Genomic DNA, 24,247 nt, shown 5'->3' with positions numbered 1-24,247 from the left:
CCGACTGGAGAGCCATCACATAGTAGGGCTGACGATGAACCGATATTTCAAGGACAAAATGAAAATTTATATGCGAGGATGGTTATGGATGTTGCAATGGGGAGTTTTGATTTTGATGCTAATCAAGGTAATGAACTGAGGTAGAATGTGAAAGTCCAAATCCAAGTGCTTCCAACTTTTATTCTTTGTTACAAGATGCAGATGAACCTTTGTGGTCTGGATGTGTAAACCATACAAAGTTATCAGCTGTCTCTCAACTTTTGAATTGTAAGGCTGAATTTAACATGAGTGAGTCATGTTTTAATCATCTCATAAAAGTTGTGAAGAGTATGATGCCAACAGATGAATGTTTACCAGAAGATTTTTATAGAATGAAGAAGAGACTGACAAAACTTGGACTTGGTTATGTCCAAATTCATGTATGCCCAAAAAATTGCATGTTGTTTTATAGAGAAACAATTGAGTTAGAATATTGCTCAATATGTGGACATCCCCGATATAAGCCAAGTAAGTCAAGTGGCAGAAGACAAAAGAAGATTCCTTTTAAGATTTTGCGTTACTTTCCACTTGTGCCGAGGCTTCAAAGGCTTTATATGTCAGCCAAAATTGCTAAACACATAACTTGGCATGCATATAACAAAAGTAATGATGGTGTGCTTCGACATCCTGTTGATGGTGAGGCTTGGCAACACTTCAATCTCACCTATGAATCATTTGCTATGGAACCTCGAAATGTTCAACTTGGGTTGTGTGCTGATGGTTTCAATCCATTTGGCCCAGTTTCAAAACCATATTCTGTGTGGCCAGTAATGCTTACTATGTATAACTTACCACCGTGGATGTGCATGAAAAAGCCATACATATTCCTTAGTATGGTCATTCCTGGAAATTCAAATCAGAACATTGATGTTTTTTTACGGCCCCTAATAGATGACTTAAAACAGTTGTGGAGTGATGGTTGTATGACGTATGATGCATATAGGAAACAAAATTTTACGTTATGTGCTGCATTACTATGGACAATTAATGATTTTCCCGCCTATGGGATTTTGTCTATGTGGAGCACTCATGGAAGATTATCTTGTCCATACTGCATGGAACATACAAAGTCTTTTATATTAAATCATGGTAGGAAGCCATGTTTTTTTTTACTGTCATCGTCGATTCTTACCTTCAGATCTTCCGTTCAGGAAGCAAAGAGATAAGTTCAGCAATAGAGTGGAGCGTGATTCTCAGATTCCTCGATTTTCAAGGGAAGAAATATTGTTGAGATTTAATTCTCTTCCTAATATTACATATGGCAACAATGTCAGTACTAAAAGGGTTCTAGGCTACGGAGACAACCATCATTGGGTGAAGAAAAGTATTTTTTGGGAGTTAAAATATTGGCATACCAATCTTATTTGCCACAATTTGGATGTCATGCATATTGAGCAAAATGTTTTTGATAATATTTTCAACACAGTAATGGATGTCAAAGGAAAAACCAAGGACAACATCAAGGCACGGAAGGATTTGGAGTTGTATTGTAGACGACCACAATTGCATTTGATTGAAAGTAATGGACGGACTTTCAAACCTAAGGCATCTTATTATTTGAGTAAAGAGTAAAAGAAATGCATCTGTGCATGGGTGAAACAGTTGAGACTTTCTGATGGTTTTGTATCAAACATAGCACATTATGTAAATGAAGCCCAAAGCCAATAATATAGGATGAAAAGTTATGATTGTCATGTATTCATGCCACAATTGCTTCTGATCACATTTCTGGGTCTTCTGCCCAATTCAATATGGGATGTGATTACTGAACTATCTCATTTCTTTAGAGATATTTGTTCAACTGAAATCCATATCGATCATATGATATTATTGGAAGGAAATATCATTGAAACAATTTGTAAGATGGAAAAAAACTTTCCTCCGGGGTTTTTTTGATAGCATGGAACATTTACCAATACACCTACTATATGAGGCTAAGGTGGGTGGGCCTGTACAATATCGCTGGATGTATCCATTTGAGAAGTAATATATTCTTCTATCTTTAGGGTATAGCATGTAGTTGACATGCATTTAATATATGGCTCCTATTAATGCTAAAGTGGTTGTATTATATATATATATATATATATATAATTTTTCAGATTTTTGCATCATATCAAGAAGAAGGTGAAAATTTTGGCATGTGTTGAGGGATCCATTTGTGAGGCATATGTTATTGAAGAAATTTCATTTTTTTGCTCATTATATTTTGAACCCAATGTGGAAACAAACTTGAATCATGTTCCACGTAATGATGATGGTGATATAGAACCAATGGGACGTCTATCAATTTTCACACATCTTGGACGATTTCTTGGTGCCAAGCCATTATTTTGATATCTAAAAGATGATGAGTACTACGCTGCGGAATTATATGTTCTAATGAATTGCATGGAGGTCACCCCCTACATTGAGTAAGCTTTATGTGTGAGTGTTTTTCTTATGGTTTATATTATAATTAAGCTAACATTAATCCTTTCATAATAATAGCATTTTTGATGAAATGGTTAAAGGAGATTCTCCTAATATAAGAGAAGCTGAACTAGAGAAAGTGCGAAACACAAGATTTGCACAATGGTTCAAAAATTTTGTAAGTTCTCTTTGTGAATTTAATAAATGTAATATATTTTATATCTTAATGATTGCGCACTAATTTTTACATTGTGCTACAATAGGTTTAGATTCATAGAGATGAAATTGATGATCGTCTTATTGAGATTTCTTATGGCCCGGCTCGTAGAGTACAATGTTACAAAGAATACTTTGTAAATGGTTTCAAGTTCCATACAAAGGAATATGGGGAAACCAAAAAAACAATGAATAGTGGGGTACTTGTGAAAGGGAGTTGCTACAATGACTATGACCATGACTTTTATGGCATTTTGATAAATGTTATTGAGTTGGAATATTTTGGTGCTGGAAATAGGGTTGTACTTTTGAAATGCCAATGGTTTGATACAGACAAAGGAGTAAGAGTACACCCTACTCTTGGCCTTATTGAAATTAAACACACTTCATTTCTTCAAAGTGGTGAGCCATTCATTTTGGCTGCACAAGCTACACAGGTTTATTATAGTGGTTATCCCTCAACTTTAAAAGAAAGAGGAGATTGGTGGGCAGTATTTAAAACAAAGGCCAGGAGCACTTTTAATCTTTCTCCTATTGAAGCTGATAGAGAAAATGAGAATGATCTTAATAGAGGGGTATATCAAGAAACTGAAGTATCTTTTCCAAGTCATGTTACTCTTTCAGAAGAACTAGATGACCCTACAGTTCTAGTTGATGGTGAATTTGAGGAGGTGAATCCGTCAATAATGTTCGATGATGGCGAAGATGGTCAAGAAGATGGCGAAGATGGCGATGATGGGTCTGAAGGAGAAGATGAATATACTGATGATAGTAATGATGAAAACGGCACTGAAGATGAATTGCAACATGAAGACAATGAGTTTGCATCCTCTGATGATGATTAGTCATACTATTTATACCTTGCTCACTAATTAGAGAATAATATTGTATTTCTGGATATTTTGCTTACTATGTATTGTGTTGCTATTTTCATATTTTGCTTCTTTTATGAGTTTTGTGAAACTACAATTATGCTTTTAATATTTGCATTTAATATGTTCAGTTTTTCATATCTAACTTTCAAATATATAGTTAGCATCTCATTTTTGTTGTTTATATGTCTATGTTTTTAATTTTTTATTTGAACACATGTAGGGTTCTCAATTTGGCATCATGAGAAGCATGAAGGAACAAGGTAAAGGTAAAGGTAGAGGTAAAGGGCATTCTTCATTGCGTCATGCAATGCCGCAAAGGTCTACTAGAACATCAGCTGCATTGGTTCCCATTATTCAATCATCTAATGAGGCACCTACTTTAACTCCTGAAGTGCAATAAATTTGCCTACTGTTTCTGATCATAGCCCTACCCCTTCTAACCCTATTTGTGGTGGACTTTTGATGGGTGAAAATGATGGATCTACTAAATCTAGTAGTAGAGGGCCTAGCGTGGGACTACCCTACCCTCTAAATCCAAATGATAGAGTGCATTTGACACCAATAATGTACTTATATGATGCATTATGTGTTAGTGTTTTTGTTGAGAAGGGGGTTGCAACGACAGTTACTTGCATTATAAAAAAACATTTCAAAGGTCTTTGGCCAATATGGAGAAAAGTTCCTAGTGATGTTAAAGAACTAATGTGGAAGACATTTCAGGTATAAATTTTATTATATGATTGTTTTGTTGTTTACTTGATTTATGAAAATTTAAACAATATTTTTTTCAGGAGTATTGTAAATGGAACCTTGAACATAACTGCAAAATCAAAAATGTGTTTGATAAGACTGGGAAAACACGATTAAGGGATATGCTGGTGGATGAGAGGATGAAGGCAATGAAAGAAGTTGGTGCTACTAACATTAAAGAATGCAAACGAATGGAAAGGGAGTGGATCACAAAGGATGTGTGGGATGCCCTCATTGATAATGAATGTGGAACAGATGCATGGCAATCCAAATCAGGAAAAGCAAAGGCAAACTGCTTAACAGAGAAAGAAGGAAGTATTACAAAGCACACGGGCGGTTCACGACCTTTTGCTGTTCATGGTATCAAGTTGGTATGTATTTATATTTTATAAATATCCTGTGATATCTTAATAGTACTCTATGATCTTTCTAAAGATAGGTTCCTCCTTAAATTGTGTTATGGAAATGTGAATGTGTGTATTATTAACAAGGTAGTATCTAAATTATATATTATAATAAAATTCTCGTTTAACATGGCATGAATAGTGATTTTCATTAATGATGAGTACCAATTCACCTAAAGTTTCATAAAATCTACTTAAAATGCTTTATTAATCTTTGTTTAATGTTTGATTTTAATATTTATTCTTATATTCAAATTTCTCAAATTTCAAAGTCATGCATGCATGAACATTCTCCAAATGAAGACATAATTACTTTATAACTTTTCTAAATAAAATGTGCATATTATGCAATCATTATAATATTTGTATTTATTATGATTATAATAAATGAGTAAGCTTGCATTGGCATTGACCATGAGTGCATTATAGAAAGAAAGTAGGAGCCACACACAATAATATTAGACTAATAAAGCTACCAAATAATTAAATACTTTATTTATTTTGAAAAGAGGAATAAAATATTTGTTTTGTTTTCCCCATTGTTGTGCAATAAGGTTTGTTTGGATTGGTTGGTGGGCCTTGATGCTCTTGCATTATTTTGAGTTCAAATAAATTAAACGAAATGTGAATGAATGACAAAGAACATGGATTGTGATGCTTTTAAGAAAGTGGAGCATTACTTAAATATTAGTTCATTTCACCTACAAGAAGAAAAAACCAAGCTCTTATTTATACTTGTTCTTGTTAGTATTACACCCAAAATGCCAACAGAAAAAGAAAAATTAGAAGTGAAGTGCTATGCTATTGCTATTTTTTTGTCATTTTGAAATGAAGTGCTTTGTGTCATTTTTGTTAAATTGTTAGTACTTATAATGAACAATCTATTTCTTTTATTTATGTCTTCCTACATTTTAAATTAAAATACAGGCTGAGAAGCTAGGTAGGGAGGTAGGATATTCAGAAATTTTTCAGGCTACACACAAGCGCAAGGGTGGAGAGGGTGAATTTATAGACAAACAAGTCAAGAGTTGTTAATGTAAGTGAATTTGAGTCATTTTCATTTTTTTAATTGTTATCATTAAAGTTTTGATTCACAAGTGTGATGGAAATGTTTGTTTTATATATATTTTCTTGGTTATAATGTTAATTTTTGGTTACCATTGTTTAAGTGTAGTAGATGTTATTTGCATGAAGCCATAAAATTTAATGAGTTTTCCTTTTTATCATTCATTTTTATTGTATGAGTTATAAATGTTAATATTTACTTTTAAACGTGTTATAGGAAAAGTATAATGCTTCATTGATCGACAAATATGGTGATGATATCTCTTCCCATCCAAGTTTCGATGCTCAGTCATGGTATGATGCAATTGGGGGATTGAAAGCTACACGCACAAGTGTATATGGTTTTGGGAGTAGGATAGACTCAAGACAGTTGTTTAGTGGGGCATCTACATGTCCTTCCACATCTGATTCAGCATGTGGACCTTCAACCTATCAACCTTTTGCAACGAATGAATCTATGCTACAAACCCTAGCAACTTGTGGAGAAAGTTGAGAATTTAGAAAGTACAGTTCTCGATATTCAATAAGGTCAAGTAGAGTTACAAAGTAAATTGGACAAAATCTTGGAGTTGGTGGAATGCGGTCATCCAACATTATTCTCTCAAGAAAGCCAATCGGGAATTAATTCAAGGGATGCCACTACCGGAGATGGTGGAGAAGATGCATAAGTAGATTGATATGGTCTTTAGAATGGTGTTGTTAACATTTGTTTTGTTGGAGTACCTTTAAAACTATTTTAACATTTTTGGTGATTGCTTGCAACTTTAACTTCATATACTTTACATGTGTTGTTGGATTGTAGTATGAATTTATGTTTTTTTTGTTGTTGTAAACAAGTGATTGTATTATGGTTTGTAGGATTGTCAAATGGATATGATATTATGTTTTTATTATGTATAATACAGGTTTAATGTGCAAAATATGTATGTATAATGAATTAATAATAGTATTCCCCACGGGAAAGTATGTCATTTACTAGGGAATCGCAATTATTACCGATGGAGCAATTAATTTTTGGTGAATATAAAATACATTTACTGACGGAATTCCTAAAATTATAGTAATGATATTATGCTTCACCGACTAATAAAAATATTTGCTCCGACGGAACTATAAGTTTTACTGACAAATAGTATTAAATTAATATTTTTTACCAACGAAAAAAAAACTTTCTTCCGATGGAAAGCTTTCTTCACCGACATATTCTTCATTGTAACATTATTTTTAGCGACAAAAACAATACCTTTTTACTGATAGAGATTTGCCTTTTACCGACGAAATTATCATAACTTAATATTTTTCACTGACGAAAACAATATTTTTTACCGACAAATACATTCCATTAACGATGAAAAACACCGACAAAATTAATTAAAGTTTTATATTTAAATAATTATTACCAACGGAAATGTAATCATTACCAACACATAGTTCCGTCGGTAATTATTTATTTTTACCGACATAATTTATTATTACCGACGGAAGAGCATTACCGACATGAGATTTAGTGACGGATTATTTCCGACCAATTTTCCGTTGGTAATGATATATACCAACAGAATGTCTATTATTACCGACAAAAATTTCCGTCGGTAGTGGACTGTTTTCTTGTAGTGTAAATAAATAAGAAGAAGAAGAAAATAATTAATATTAAATAAATTAGAAAAAGAACAAGAAGGGGAAGTATAATAAAAAAAATAGGATAAATTATAAACAAATAAGAATAACAATAAATAATAATAAATAAATAATAAATTTATAAATAAATAAGAAGAAGATCAAGAAAAAGAAGAAGAGGAAAAATAATAAATAAATAAGAAAAATTAATAATAATAATAATAATAATAATAATAATAATAATATATATGAAAAATAAAAAGATGAAGAAGAAGAAAGAAGAATAAGAAGAAATAGAAAAAGAAGAGATATGTTAAAAAATATGAAAAATAGTTAACAATAATAATAATAAATAAATAAGAATAATAATAAGAAGAAATATATTAAAAAAATATGAAAAGTAATAATTAATAGTATAAAGAAGAAGAAGAAGAAGAAGAAGAAGAAATAATAATGATAATAATAATAATAATAATAATAATAATAATAATAATAACAAACAACAATAACAATAATGAATAAATAAATAAATAAATAAATAATAAGAAGAACAAGAACAAGACAAAGAATAATATATAAATAATAATAATAGGAAGCTGAAAAAAAGAAGAATAAATATATAGAAAAATAAGAAAAATAATAAATAAATAAGAAGAAGAGGAAGAATGATAAGAAATATAATAAAAAATAAGTAAAAAAATTAATAATAACAATAACAATAATACTAATAATAAAATAAATAATAATAATAAGAAGAAGAAGCAGTAGAAGAAGAAGAAGAAAAAGGAAGACTAATAAAAAAATATGAATAAGAAGAATAAGAGAATATATAATAAAAAAAATAAAAAAAATAATAAAAATAAGAGATATAATAAAAAATAATTAATTAATTAATAATAAATAAATAAATAAGAAAAAGACGAGGAAGAATAATAAAAAATAAGAAAAATTATAAATAAATAAGGAGAATAATATATAAAAAATAAGAACAGAAGAAGAAGCAAATAATAATAATAATAATAATAATAATAATAATAATAAAATATGAAAAACAATTAAGAAGAGAAAGAATAAGAAGAAATATAATAAAGAAGCATAAATATAATAAAGAAGAAGAAGAAGAAATATAATAAAAAATAAGAAAGATAATTAATAATACATAAATAAGAAAAAGAAGAAGAAGAGGAAGAATAATAAAAAATAAGAAAATCATAAATAATAATAATAATAATGATAATAATAATGATAATAATAATGATAATAATAAGAAGAAGAAGAAGAAGAAAAAGAAATATAATAAAAAAATATGATACATTACTATAAGAAAACATAGAATTAGGGTTTTGAGTGAAAAATAGGAAACATTACTATAAGAAAATATAGGATTGGGATTTTGATTAAAAAATAGTAGACATTCTGGAAAGGGAACATAGGATTAGGGTTTTGATTGAAAAATATGAGACATTTTGGAAAGAAAACATAGGATTAGGATTATGGTATTGATTGAAAAAATATGAGACATTTCAGAAAAAAAACACAGGATTAGGGTTTTGAATGAAAAATAGGAGACATTACTATAAGCAAACATAGGATTAAGGTTTTGATTCAAAAATAGCAGACATTTCAAAAAGAAAAGAAAGTATTAGGTTTTTTATTGAAAAATTGGAGACATTCCCAAAAGAAAACATAGATAAGGGTTTTGATTCAAAACCAATAAATAGGAGACATTAAGAAAAAAAAATATTGCATTCGGCTTTTTATTAAAAAATAGGGGGCATTCCAAAGGAATACATAAGATTAGAGTTTTGATTGAAAAATATGATACATTCCTAAACGAAATTTTATGATTAGAGTTTTTATTTAAAAATAGAAGGCATTCCGAAAAGAAAACATAGGATTAGGACATTTCCAAATCAAAACCATAATAAAAAACCCTACAACTTTTCAATCCAAACCCTAATCCTTTGTTTACTTTTCAAAATGTATCATTTTTTTAATAAAAACCCAAATTCTATGTTTGTTTTGAAAATCTTTGTTATTTTTAATCAAAACCCTAATCCGATATTTTCTTTTCGGAATGTCTCATATTTTTTCTTTTGGAATGTGTACTACTTAATAGTTTTGAATCCAAATCGTAACCTATGTTTTCTTATAGTAATGTCTCCTATTTTTCTTTTTGAAATAATAGGAATGTTTTCTTAATGTCTCTAATTTATCAGTAATGTTATGTTTTCTTTTTTCGAATATCTACTATTTTTTAATAGAAACACTAATCCTAATAGGAGCCATTCCTACTTTTGAATTAAAACCCAAATCGTATCTTTTGGTTTGAAATTCTCAACTATTTTTAGTTTTTAATCAAAACTGAAAAATAGAGGGCTTTTTTTATTCAAATATACTATTTTGATTCAAATATAGTAGGCAGTTATGAAAGAAAATATATGATTAGGGTTTTGATTGAAAATAAGAAACATTATTATATAAAACATCAGATTAGGGTTTTGATTAAAAACTGATAAATAGGATACATAAGAAAAGAAAACTTAGGATTCGGGTTTTGTTTGCAAAATAGGAGACATTTAGAGAAGAAAACTTAGGATTAGCGTTTTCATTCAAATATAGTAGGCATTACATATAGAAAACATAAGATTATAGTTTTTATTAAAAAATAGCATGCATTTTAAAAAGAAAACATAGGCTTAGCATTTTGACTAAAAAATAGGAGACATTACTATAAGAAAACTTAAGATTATGGTTTTGATTAAAAACCAAAAAATAAGGGACATTTCCAAAAGAAAACATAGGAGTAGGGTTTTGATTCAAAAATAGCAGACATTTCCAAAAGAAAACATAGGATTAGTGTTTTGATTACAAAGTAGGGGACATTCAGAAAAGAAAAAATAATTAGTGTTTTGATTACAAAATAGGAGACATTACCAAAAGAAAACTTAGGATTAGTGATAAGTGCTTGTGTACTAGTAATATAAAGTATTATTTTCTTACATTGAGAATCACTTTTTTCAGATTTTATCGCTCATATATGTGTATTTGTGTTCTTTTGTGCATATAGGGTTGTGGAGACAACAGTGGAAGAAAGGAGCCAAAAGTAGACCGTGGATGCACCTTGTTGATGAAATCTTGGAGTGAACAAACGCGATGACATGTGAATGTGTGCCAACCTCCATTGTGCTCAAGCAAATACAAGGTTTCGAGGGGCACAAAGACAGTTACATTCGCGTGTTCTGACTTGTGCAAAGCTAGCAAGATTTTCATCAATGTGATTGTTATTGAAGATGCAACGTGATCTACCGCATGGATGTGTGCCCATTCATGTGGCCTCGATGAAAAATGTGGATTTGAGAGCATTTTAGCGAAGTACTGTAGTAGTTCACTGTAGTAAATCCCTGTAGCACTTATTGTTCATAGATCACAGAAAACGCATTTCCTAGAGATTTACATGGGCGTGTGGAATTGTGGATGCCCGATTCCAGCCCTATTTAAGTCACGATTTCAGCCGTTTGAGAGATCTTTTGCCCATCTTTGTCTCATCTTTGGAGGCGCTCGCAGCTAGGGTTCGGAGAGGCTTTGGCAAGGCTTTTGGAGTGGTTCTATAGCCTTCAACACCGCATTCTTTTGGAAGATAGTTGTTGGGGAAGCTTTCGCCAGTATCAATACAGCGAGGTGTGCCCAAGGCTTGACGAGGGAACCTTTGGAGAAGACGAGGCTACTCCATAAGAGCATCGATACGGACTACAAGGGGGTTTTACTTATGGATTGCATGTTTTTACTTTCGATTTCATTATTGATTGTATCTTGCTCCATGGAGAGCTAAACCCCTAGTGGGTGCTTGGACTTGTAAATCCAAGGATGATTTTGTTTCATTGACCTTTTATTATGTTTTTTTAATTGATGTTCTAATTGAGTTCCAATCCTGAATGCTTCTTGAAGTGATTTTCCCTTAGAGTGACACTAGGGTTGAGAATCCATCTTGGTAATCCTTGTGGATGAGTGACACACCATGAGGGCTAGATAAACCTAGATTAGATAGGGCTGAGAGGGTGAGTTTAGAGGTAGCGGAATGCCCCCTTTCCCTTCCGGTGTGATTTATCCCACCTTCGTGTTCCAAGAGTTCTTTGCGGTCACAATAGAGTGAAGTGCTAAGAGAGGAACTCCGCTGGGGCTTAGTTGTACAAGCGACGGATAGAAGCATTGCAGTAATTCTTAGTGCTAGGGCTTAATTGAGACTAGGGGTCTTTCGCCTATACCAAAGGGTTAGATCCAGAGTAGTGAATAGGGTTTATCACTTGGAGTCCCTAGAGCTTTAAGCAGCCTTGCACAGTGTGAGGTGCTGAGATTGAATGATTTTCTTCACTGGGGCACAGTGTAGGATTAGTCATGGTTGACCTTTGGTTTGGGACCATGTGTTTAAAGATTTTCACAACCCATTAGACATTAGTTGGGAGACATAATGATTGGTCTTACACTTGAAGCAATAGTCCTAGGGTGAGCAATGTTCGGGTGCCCCACTTTCTATCAATTTCCTTTCTTCTCATTTTATTGTATCTCTCTTTCTTGTTTTCTTTATTTCTTTTTCACATTGATATTGTTCACACCACCTTCGGATCATGGTCATTCTAGTTATATAACAATTATAGTGTTTCTGATCACTATTCCTTGTATATACAACTACCCACTCACTAGTGTAATTATTACTTCGACAACCTATGCACTTGCAGTACACACGCAAGGGATGTGTCAAGTTTTTGGCATCGTTATCCGGGAATAGGCATTTTGGAAACACTTTGCACTTAGCTATTTTAGCTATTCATCACTATTCTATTTCACACTTTCTTATTCTTCCATCGTTATGATTTGTCTTTATTTCTTTGGTTGCAACTCCAGGTTATGATTTGAGGGAACCCTTCAACATTGGTTGAAGGTGATCCTGAACTTGAACGGACAGTTTGTAGAAGGGGAAAAAGAACATGTACAAGAATAGTCGAATCAAGTTGAGATAGAAGATGAAGGGTCAGATAATATGGCATGACAGAATGAGTACTGGAGGACACTGTCAGATTATGCCAGACGCGAAGTTCTTGGCACACAATCTAGTATTATGCGGCCATTGATAATGGCTAAAAAATTTGAGCTCAAGCCAGGCTTCATCCAGATGTTACAGCAGTCTGCATTGTTTAATGGTTTGGCCGATGAGGATACAAATAATCACATTGAGAACTTCATGGAAGTGTGTGACATGCTCATGATTAATGGTGTCATGAATGATGCCATCAAGTTGAGGCCCTTCCCATTTTCCTTTAAGGAAGAGTGAAGCAATGGCTACATTCATTACCTAGAGCATCAATCACTACATGGGTGGAGATGGTAGAAGATTTTCTTGCCCGATATTTCCCTCCTAGAAAATCTGTGAAGCTTAGGAATGAAATATCCTCTTTTGTGCAAAAGGTATTGGAGTCTCTATTTGAGACACAGGATAGGTTCAAGGAGCTCCCATGGAAATGTCCTCAACATGGGTTCCCCGAGTGGAAGATCATTCAGACTTTCTATAATGGTTTGAACACAAGCACAAAGCAGTTATTTGATGCTGCAGTAGGAAGTACCTTTGGGAGCAAGACCCCTGAAGAAGCCTGACATCTCATTGAAGAAATAGCCTTTGGGTCATTTTTTTTAATCAAAACTCTAATCCTATCTTTGATTTTGGAAATGTGCCCTATTTATCAGTTTTGAATCAAAATACTAACCTATGTTTTCTTTTTAGAATGTCCACTGTTTTTAATCGAAACCGTAATCTTATGTTTTGTCATAGTAATATCTCCGATCTTTCAATCAAAACCCGAATCCTATGTTTTCTTTTGTTAATGTCTACTATTTTTGAATCAAAACACGAATCCTATGTTTTTTTTCTTAGTGTCTAGTATTTTTTAATCAAAGCCTTAATATGATTTTTTTTTGTAATGCCTCTTATTTTTTAATCAAAATACTAATCCTATGTTTTTTCTTAATGACTACTATTTTTTTACTCAAAAAAACCTAATTCTATGTTTTTATTATAGTAATGTCTCCTATAATGAAAAATCCTAATCTAATGTTTTCTTTTCTGAATGCCTACTATATCTGAATCAAAATCTTGTTCCTATATATTTTTTTTGGAATGTCTCCTGTCTTTCAATAAAAATTGGAATCCTATGTTTTTTTTAATATCTCCTATTTATCGGTTTTGAATATCAAAACCCTAATCCTTTGTTTTCTTTTTTCATGTCTCATTTTTTAAAATCAAAAACCTAATCCTATCTTTTGTTTTGGAAGTCTCTGCCTATGTTTTCTTTTGAAAATATCTTATCTTTTTCAATCAAAGCTCTAATCCTACGTTTTCTATTCGGATTACGGGACATTCTGAAACCCTAATCGTAACTTTTTGGAATGCCTCCTATATTTTTAGAATGTCTACAATTATTGATCAAAAGCCAAACTTATGTTCTCTTTTGGGGAAGTCTACTATTTTTGAATCAAAACCCTAATCCTATTTTTTCTTATAGTAGTATCTCCTATTTTTCAATCAAAACCTAATCCTACGTTTTCTTCTTGGAATGCCTGCTATGTTTGAATCAGAAGCCTAATCCTATGTTTTCTTTTCAAAATGTCTTCTGTCTTTGAAACAAAACCCGAATCCGTTGTTTTGTATTCTTAATGTCTCCTATTTATTAGTTTTCAATCAAAACCCTAATCCTATCTTTCAAAACTAAAGTTTTATTTTCTTAATGTCTCATATTTTATAATCATAACCCTAATCCTAAATTTTTTTTGTGAATGCCAATTATTTTTTACTCAAAAACCCTAATCCAATATTTATTTTTCAAAATGGCCACTATTTTTTTAATCAAAACCCTAATCATATATTTTGTTTTGTAAATGTAACCTATTTATTAGTTTTGAATCAAAACCCTAACATATGTTCTCTTTTTTGAATGTCTACTATTTTTGAATCAAAACCCCAGTCCTATGTTTTCGTATATTAATGTCTCCTATCTTTCAATCAAAACCTAAATCCTTTGTTTTCTTTTATTAATGTCAACTATTTTTTAATCAAAAATAGAATCCTATGTTTTCTTTTATTAATGTCGATTATCTTTGGATCAAACCCATAATCTTATGTTTTCATTTCGTAATGCCTCTTAATTTAATCAAACCCATCATAATCGTACTCCTATCTTTAAAATATAGAGTTTTCTTTTCTGAATGTTTCATATTTTTTAATCAAAATCATAAGTGTGGAGCAACTTGCTCTAGGATGAAAACCTTTCACTTAGACCAAGTGTTTGTGTTAATTGTAGTGTTAAAAAAAACTGGAAGTTGGATTCCTTTTTTAAATGCCATACCAGTCCAATTTTGAAATTTTGAGTTAAAAATATGGTAGAAAGAGCTATCACCCTAGAGGAGTGAAGGACACTCTTGAGTAGTCAAATTTTGGGCATTACAAGTTTACATTTGATGACCTACTGGGAGAGAAGGCTACCCCTAGGGTGCATGAAGCTACTACCCATTGTTCTAGTTGAAATAAAGGTTAATTAGTGTTAGGTTGACTCTTGAAGACTTTGGGGCACTCATTATAGGGTTTGCACACACACAAAAGGTCCTTAAAGTAAAAATGTAGTCTTTTATTGAGCATTTTTTTTGAACTAACACTTGTTGTTCCCTCTATGCTTAAGGATTTGCCAATTTTCTGAGATCAGAAGTAATGCAATCATCTTCTCTTTTATTGAGCGATGTGAGAATGCTTGAGGATAAGCAAACATTCAAGTGTGGGGGAATTTGATGATTACATTTCATATCATATTTACTCACCCTCTTTCCATTCATTTATTTGTCTTTTAACACAATTTTATCCATTTGAGGTGCTATTCTGGGTATATTTGCTTTATGTCCAGAAACTAAGGTCTCAAAGAAAATTGGAATGAATGAATTCGGGGAGTGATCGAACAGAAGAATCAAATTTATTCTAAGTTTTACGACTGACATGGGCAGTGCACGAGCGTGTGCTGCCACCTTGAATACACTAGCCTAGAGATGAATATGAAAGCATTCAAGCATGATCGTGTGCTCAGGCCAAATATTATCTTCACATGATCTTGCGTGTTCGCCTGAAGATCTCAGCCTGAAGACAGTTTCCCCAAAACAAGGGCAGCATGATCTGGGAGCTCTTTGCACGATCATGCACAGGCAGGGTACGGGCATAATACGATCGTGTCTCCCCTCTGAATACTCCAGGCCTGATTCACTTAGAATCCTCATTGAGGACACAATCATTGCATGACCGTGTAAAGACCGTGTCTAGCCCGAAAATTGCCATTTTACTCCAGACTTCTATTGTTTTCATATCATCTTTGTTGGGGGATTCTTTTCTCCACCGAGAGGACTGGGATGAGATTAAAGATCAGGCTTCACCACACCATCTAGGGAGATCAAGGGCAAGTTGGAGGCACAAGTGAAGTGGGGTTAGCAAAAAGGAAGATCATCTTGCTTAGCAAGGGGAGAATCATATCTTCTTTATCTAGATTTTCAATGGTTTCTTCCTTGTTGTACTCATTCATGAATGGCTAACCATCCAAGGTCCCCCGTGGTGTTGAACTACAATGTTTTCTATGCTTTGTCTAATTGTTTTTAATGTCTGCAGAGCTCTTTGGATTATAGTGTTAAATCTTGTGTTGCATAAATTGACAAGTTTGATTTGTATAGATGCTTTGGTAAAACTAGGTGTATGGATGACCATAGTTATGATTGCCTCGATGTGTTTAAGGTGTACAGTTACCCTTATAGACCTTGGTGTATTTGAGAACCATAGGTGCAACATTGCTTTTGAGCACACACTTGAACCTTGGGAATGTACCTGGTAGGCATTAGAAATAATTCAGCATACTATAGCTTGTAGGGATAACCTTAGGGCATTGCTCTCTTATCATTGAATACTTACCCATAGAGTGCATCAAGTTTTTGGCACTGTTGTTTGGGACTGGCAACTTTTAGGAAATTTTGGAATCTGGTGATCTAGTTTGTTCATATTGACACACCCCTTGCGTGTGACGCACAAGTGCACGGGTTTGTCGAAGTAATAAATCCCAGGTGAGTGGGCTATCGTATCCACGGGGAATAAGGAATAGAAATACCAAGATTTCTACTTAACTAATTGGAAATAAAACAATGATGGTGTGTATAAAGATTAATGCAAATAAACTAAAGAAAATAAGAAAGAAAGGCACAATAAAATGAGAGGAAAGGCAATCGATAAAAGTGGGGTAGTCGGATATTGTTCCTCCTAGGATTATTGATTCAAGTGCAAAACCAACTATTATGCTTCCTAACTAATGCTTAATAAGTCGCAGACATCCTTAAATACATTATGCCCCGACGGAGAAATCAACCAGTCTCATCACCTCACACTGTGTAAAGTTGCAAGAAGCTCTAGGGATTCCAAGTGATAAACCCTTTTCCTATATGTAGATCTAACCATTTTGTCCTAGCGAAAGATCCCTAATCTTAAGCTAAGAAAATTAATAAAGAAAGCTGGAATTAGTTTAAAGCATTCGAAAGATAGGCATATTCTCTTTGAGAGACTTTGGCGCTCTTTTAAGATTACTATGCAAGGTCAAGGCTCAAGCAAAAAGGGTCTTGGGTTTCAAGATGAGCAAGTATATGAATGTCACATGGTGTCAGCTGTTGAAGGGTCGGATACAAGGGATGAAGATCCAGTTGAAGAAGTATCAGATAATCACCTCGTAAAAGATATAAAATTGAAGGACGCACCCCCTAAACTTGAAGATGAAGGGCAAGCGACAATTGATCAGTTGGTGGACATCAACTTGGGAAGTGAGGACGATCCTAAACACACTTTCTTAAGTGGACAACTAACTCAAGAAGAGAAAGAAGCCATTCAATGAATCCTTGCAGAGTATATTGATTATTTTGCATGGAGCTATAAGGAGATGCCAGGGCTTGACATAGAAGTAGCAGTGCACAAGGTCGCCATTAACCCAACTTTTCAACCAGTGAAACAAGCACCAATAAAGATGAAGTTTAATCTGTAGGAGAGCGTCATTGAAGAAACCAAGAAACTAATTAAAGCTGGTTTCATAAGGGAAGAAAAGTACCCTAATTGGATCTCCAGCATAGTGCACGTCAAGAAAAAATATGGGCAAACCAGAATATGTGAGGACTTCAGGGTCTTAAACAAAGCATATCCCAAAGATGATTTTCTACTACCTTTTATGGAGATCATGATTGATAACACTTCCTCTTATGAGATGTTTTCTTTCATGGATGGTTTCTCTAGGTACAACCAAATCAAGATGGACCTAGAGGATGAAAAGCATACTAAGTTCCAGACACAAATAGGCATCTACTGCTACAAGGTTATGCCATTTGGACTAAAGAATGTGAGGACAACATATCAGAGAGCCATGAAAAATTCTTTCATGATTTGATTCACCAAGTCGTGGAGTGTTATGTAGACGATTTGGTAGTAAAAACACAATCAAGAGATCAACACTTCAATGACTTGAGAACAGTGTTTGATCGTATTAGAAAATATAACTTGAAGATGAACTCTATGAAATCTGCATTTGAGGTATTATCTGGAAAATTTCTTGGATTCATTGTAAGCCATCAAGGAATAGAGATTGCCCCCTCCAAAATTAAAGCAATCATAGAAATGACACCTCCAAAGACATTGAAGCACTTGAGGTCCTCCTAAGGACGTCTTGCCTATATCTGAAGATTCATCGCCAATCTTTTGGGCAGGTGTAAGCCGTTCCCAAAGCTGGTGAAAAAGAACGCTCCATTCAAATGAGACGATGAGTGCCAAAACACTTTTGAAGAAATCAAGTACTACTTAATGAATCCCCTAGTGTTAGCAACGACCAATTGCAGGAAAGTCATTGATCTTATACACAACAGCCTTGGATGGATCCGTTGGAGCTCTGCTATTTCAAGAGAATGAAGCAGGAAAGGAGAACGCCCTATACTGCCTTAGTAGAATGTTGGTGGGTGCTGAAAATAAATATACACCAATAGAGAAGCACTGTCTCTCCTTGGTGTTTGCAGTAAAGAAGTTTCAGCATTATTTCCTCTCACATAAAATCATTCTTATCTCAAGAATAGACCTACTCAAATACTTGATGACCAGACCACTACTCATTGGAAGATTAGTGAAATGGGCATTGATACTCATGGAGTTTGAAATAACTTATACTACACAAAAAAACAATCAAAGGTCAAACATTGGCAGATTTTCTTGCGATGCATCCTTTGCCTGATGAATCTCCTTTGAGATGTGATCTCCCTGATGAAGTGACTTTGTAATTGGAGAGGAAAAATACTATTGGAAGATGTACTTTGATGGAATTTCTTAGGTCCAACCAGCTGTTAGACCTAAAATTCCTCAAATTAGAGCTGGCATTGGACTCATCTTCATTTCTCCTAAAGGTGGGATCCTGAGATACTCTCTTTCTTTGTTGAAGCCATGCACTAACAATGAAGCAGAATATGAAGCTCTTATTGCAGGATTGGAGCTAGCAGTCAATGTGGGGATTCAAAGCTCGCATATATATGGTGATTCACAACTCATTATAAATCAAGTTGAAGGAAGTTTTAAGACTCATAAGCAAGAACTTCTTCAGTATCATCAGAGAGTTATTGAATTATTGGAGAAAATCCATGATATTAAGCTGGAGAGAGTTTCCAGGTCAATTAATGGAAAAAGAGATAGCTTAGCCAAACTGGCAAAAGAGCTGGCTGATCCAAATCAAGAGGAGATCCAAGTCACCATTCAAAGTAGGAGGGTATTGAGTTCATGCCTTGATAAAGGGTTAGAAAATAAACAACAGAGAAAAGAAAAAGTTTTAACAATTGTCGAAGATGATTGGAGGGATCCTTTTATTAAATACTTGAAGTATGGCAAACTCCCAGATAAAAAGTCGCTGGCAACACAGTTAAAGAAAAGGACGATGAGGTTTACCCTTGTTAATGATATTCTCTTTCGAAGATCATATGATCAACTCCTACTAAGATGTCTCTCGAAGGAGGAGACTAAAGAAGTTATGCATGAAGTCCATTATGGTATCTGTGGAACTCACCAATTAGGACCCAAGATGTGGTTAAAGATGAAACATATTGGGTATTTTTGGCCAAGCATGATTAATGGTTGCCTACAATGTGCAATATGGTGCAAACTGTGCCAAGCTCATGGGGATTTCACTCATCAACATCCCAACCCTTTGCACCCTACCATCTCTTCATGGCCTTTTAAGATGTGTGGACCGATGTGATAGGCCCTATTGAGCCTCCATCATTAAGAGGGCATCGCTTTATATTAGCTGCCACTGACTATTTTTCGCGTTTGGCGGAAGCCATTCCTTTAAAGGAAGTAAAGGCAGAAAACATCATCAAATTCTTCAAAGACCATGTGCTACATAAATTTGGAACACCTCAAAGGAACATCTTTGACAATGGGTGAGCATTCAAAAGTTTCAAGGTTGGAAGGTTTGCTCAGGATCACAACATAGATTGGAGGTATTCCTCCATCTATAATGCTAAAGCAAATGGTCTTGCGGAAGCATTCAATAAAACATTATCCAAGTTGTTAAAGAAAGTAGTTTCAAAAAGTCAAAGGGATTAGCATGAAAGGCTTCCTGAAGTTTTATGGGCATACCAGACAACATATCGAACACCAACTCAATAAACACCATACTTGTTACTTTTCGGTACAGAAGATGTTCTTCAACTTGAAGTCCAGATTCCATCTCTGAGAATTGGCTTACAGAACAAACTCACAAATGAAGACATAGTTCGCTTGCGTTTGGATGAACTTGATTCCCTAGATGAAAGAAGACTAGAGGCCCAACAGAATCTTGAAGTCTACAAAGCAAGGATGGCTCGAGCTTATAATAAGATGGCTCGCATTCGAACTTTGGAGAAATGAGAGATGGTATGGGTGTTAAGAAGACCAATCATCACCAACAAGCATGCCAGGGGAAAATTCAAGTCAAATTGGGGAGACCCGTATATTATAGAGGTAGTCTACAAAGGTGGAGCTTATCAGCTAGATGACGACGATGGAAGAAGACCTATGCCACCCATTAATGCGTGCTTCTTAAAAAAATATTCTCCATGATGTACCTGTAATCCATGATATGAAAATGTGAATAAAAAGGGGGAAAAGAAGAAGAAAAAAAGAATGAAGAAAAAGAGAAAAAAAAAACTTGTGTTTGTCTATGACGGAATGTCCAGTGCTTTTGTTTGAGCAAGTTGGTCAAGCATGACATGCTTCTTGAGGCAAATTACGAGTTCCATTATCTTCTTTCTCTTCTCCACTTAAATAAAAGCTTATTGTAAAATAAAAATTTTGTGTTTGTCTATGACGGAACGTCCAATGCTCTTGTTTGAGCAAGTTGGTCAAGCATGATATATGCTTCTCGAGGCAAAACACAAATTCTATCATGTTGTTTTTCTTTATCAAGTTGAATAAAGATATGATCCCATGAATTTTGAAATGATTCTTGTAAATTTTGCTCTAAGAGATTACATGCAAATCTTATAAGAAGCTATAAGATCAAGTAAGGAAAGAAAATAAAAAGAAAATAAAGAGAAAATTAAAAGTAAAAAAAAATGAAAACAAAAAAAAAGAGATAAAAAACAACAACAACAAAAACAAAAACAAAAAAACAACAAAAACAAAAACAAAAAAAAAAAAAAATCGAAAAAAAGGAAGAATAATCAAGGAAAATGATGAATTTTGAAGGCAAAATCTGCAGTTTTTCATAAAAAGTGTTGTTTTGATCAAGTAGCTCATCGGGTATCCATATCAGCTCTGATCGTCATGAAATTTTAACTACATCATAAACACATGACAATGGTTAATATGAACAGTTGAAATTAAATTTGGAGTTTTGATGATTTTTAAAGAAATTTAAACTTCAAGCTAAAATTCAGAAAATTCCTCCTCAAATCACCAGAGTTGATCAAAGCTTAATCGGACTATGATAACTTCTCTGATTAATCTAAAACTTTTATTGAAGCTTTGGGATCTCATGAAGTTTCATGTGAACGGTTATGATTATATTTTATGTTCGGAAAATTTTAAAACAAATTTGTGACTCAACAGTGAAATACATTGATAATCATCATGGAAATTATTTGTCATCAAGTTGATGATTGAATGATTAAACATTTTGGGATAATTTTTGGAAATATTTTTACATGCTCATAACATTATCATTTTCAATATGGACAGCGGAGATTTTATTTGTGGTTCATTTTACCTCTTACCAAAATTCATAATTTTAAATCAGATTTTATTAAGTATGGTGGTCTTCATTGTTGATTTTTTTTTAGTTGACGATTAGATAGATGGTTGAATCTTTCCTAATAGTCATGAAATTTATTTTTCTTTGAGTTGAATAGTCGAAGTCATGTTTGGAGTTTGGCCACTCATAAAAAAAGAAAAAAAGATCGAATAGAAAATTTCTATTACTAAGGAGAAAAGTTGGGAAGACATGGCCCACATCAAGTTAAAGTTGAATGAATAAAATAGGTAGGACCTAAAACTAAGCAACGAAAGTGAAATAAGCCAAATTCAAAGATAAAAATAAGCTAAGCCTAAAGTTAAGCTTTTTGCTCTCTCAAAAGTTGGCAAGAGCCTCCTTAGATGACAATGAGGTTTGTAATTTGTCGCCACTACCTCCAAGTGCTTCAATTTGTTGATGAATATCAGCGAGGGACTTGTTCACTTCTTCAATGGGAGGAGCATCAGATAAGAGGCTCATTCCTGAGGAGATGATTTGTTCTTTTTCTTTTTCTTGCGCTTTCAATTCTTCCCCTAGGGCTCTCCATTCTTGCAATTTCTTTCTTATTTGTATGAGCTCCATATTAGCCTCATCCATATGTTGGGACATTGTTGTGAGAGACAATTTGGTTTTCTTTAGCCTTTCTTCTTTCACCATCAATTCCATCTTTTTCGCCAAGTTTAGGTTGTTTCCTCCATTATTTGTGTCATGGGCAATCTTGGTCATATCAAGTACTTCATATATCTTGTCTCTTGTGATTGAAATGTCAGTGCTTGAGTGAACGTGTTTTTATGCATGTTTTACAATAATTGAGCATCATATTTTATACGGTTTATGTCTCATTTCGTGTATTGGGTGTTCTTTTATGCATATAGGTTGTGGAGACATTGGGATTTCAAAAGGGGAGCGAAGATAGGCTATTATGGCATAATATTGGGAGTTCTTGTACAAATCAAGTTGGAAGACACAAGAGGAGTTCGTGTATGAGGAGATGTGTGCCAACTTCCATAGTTTTTGCAAGCCAAGTTATTAATGGAAGGGCACAAAAGGGCAGCCATGTCTCCACATTCCTCCTCTTTGTAAAGATTTCAAGACCTTTCAAGACGCATTGATGAAGGAAAAGCCGGATAGCCTACCATATGATCGTGTGCCCCGATCGTGTGGCCTTAAGAGGAGAATGTTCATTGTTGTGCGGCGAGGAATACGTGGCCGAATTGCATGAGCGAGGCATTGCATTCACGCCGTAGCTGAAATTCCGCGACGAGCGTGGAGATTCCTGCGACCCACGCTGGCGCTGGAAAATCCACGCGTGCGTGGGGAGCACGTGATGAGACGTTGTGAGGCTATAAATACACCTTTTTGGCCGATTCTAAAGGGGACTTTTGGCGGAGCTTTTGAGCATAGACATTGAGAGAGAGGCGGCTAGGGTTTGAGGAGAAGGTCTTCGCCCGATTGATAGGGAGTTCTTCACCAACTTTGATAGATTCCTTCGACGTCATAGCATTTTTGGGGAGCCATTGGCAACCCTAGCCCGGAGAGGAATCCTTCAAGGCGATGGAACTACCAATCAAGGCCAATCCGCACGATCGGGGGTTTTCTCTATGGGTTTTATTGCTTTTCATTGTATTCATTATTGTTTTTGTAACTAGGCCCATGGAGGCTAAACCCTAGTAGGTATTTGGGCATGTGAACCCTAAGATTTATATTTTTGGATTGATTCTCTTAATGTTTCTAGTTAATCCGAGGTTGTCTTGAGTTTTAATCTTGTGATTTAATTGCTTGCTAGTGTTGTTAATCCTTGTGGTTGATTTACATTGCATGATTTAATACTTTAATGTGTGAGGTCTCCATTAGAGTTAGATTTCCAAGATTAAAGAGGGTTGAGAGGGTGAGCCTTGAGATGGAGGAATGTCCCCTTCCCTTTCGATTGAGTGTTTCCTATCTCCGTGATTCCATATTCTCTTTGCAACCATATTTGGTGTGAGGCGTGAGATTGCTCGATTTCTCCGCGGGACCTTGTAGGGGGTTAGGATCCTTCGCTGGGAATTGGGGTTGGATCTACATTTAGGAATCGGTTTCACTCTTAGGTTTCTTAGAGCACATTGCGGTCATATGGGGTGTGAAGTGTTGAGATTGGCTCGATTTCTCCACCGGGACCTTGTAGGGGACTAGTGCCTTTTGCTTGGAGACAAGGATTGGTTATCGTTGGATTACCTCGACTCATTAGACTCGATTGTAGAGCATTTAGTGAATCTAGAGCTTAAGGAAGATCTTAGATCGTTGCCCGAATACCTCATCCTTAGTGATTGAGACTCTTCTACTTTATTTCTTGCATACTCGTTTGCTTTGTTTTGCAATTAGTTCACTTCATCATATTAATTGATTCCGACTAGATAATTGAGAAGTGGTTATTACTAATACCTGCGTTCCCTGTGGATTCGACTACCCACTCACCGGGGTAATTATTACTTCGACACCCGTGCACTTGCGGTTTATACACGCATATTCGGACGTGTCA

The 24,247-nt window shown here is 34.2% G+C and overlaps 1 protein-coding gene and 1 non-coding gene across 2 annotated transcripts; one reads left to right on the top strand and one right to left on the bottom strand.

The window, feature by feature from the left end:
• The first annotated feature begins 3,771 nt into the window (after positions 1-3,771).
• On the top strand, positions 3,772-6,254 carry LOC120272624. The gene is made up of 3 exons (XM_039279497.1): positions 3,772-4,262; positions 4,334-4,663; positions 5,979-6,254. Exons 1-3 carry the CDS (start codon positions 4,005-4,007, stop codon positions 6,252-6,254), a joined length of 864 nt encoding a protein of 287 aa, XP_039135431.1. The 5' UTR covers positions 3,772-4,004.
• A 6,551-nt stretch (positions 6,255-12,805) lies between these two features.
• Positions 12,806-12,912, bottom strand: LOC120280963. Its single transcript, XR_005542462.1, has one exon. It is a non-coding gene; the product is annotated as a small nucleolar RNA R71 (small nucleolar RNA).
• Between the last annotated feature and the right edge of the window lie 11,335 nt (positions 12,913-24,247).

This window comes from Dioscorea cayenensis, chromosome 2, assembly GCF_009730915.1.
Source record: "Dioscorea cayenensis subsp. rotundata cultivar TDr96_F1 chromosome 2, TDr96_F1_v2_PseudoChromosome.rev07_lg8_w22 25.fasta, whole genome shotgun sequence".
NCBI classification, from domain to species: domain Eukaryota; kingdom Viridiplantae; phylum Streptophyta; class Magnoliopsida; order Dioscoreales; family Dioscoreaceae; genus Dioscorea; species Dioscorea cayenensis.
Note: the sequence above shows the minus strand (reverse complement) of the source record. Positions and strands in the feature narration are given on the sequence as shown.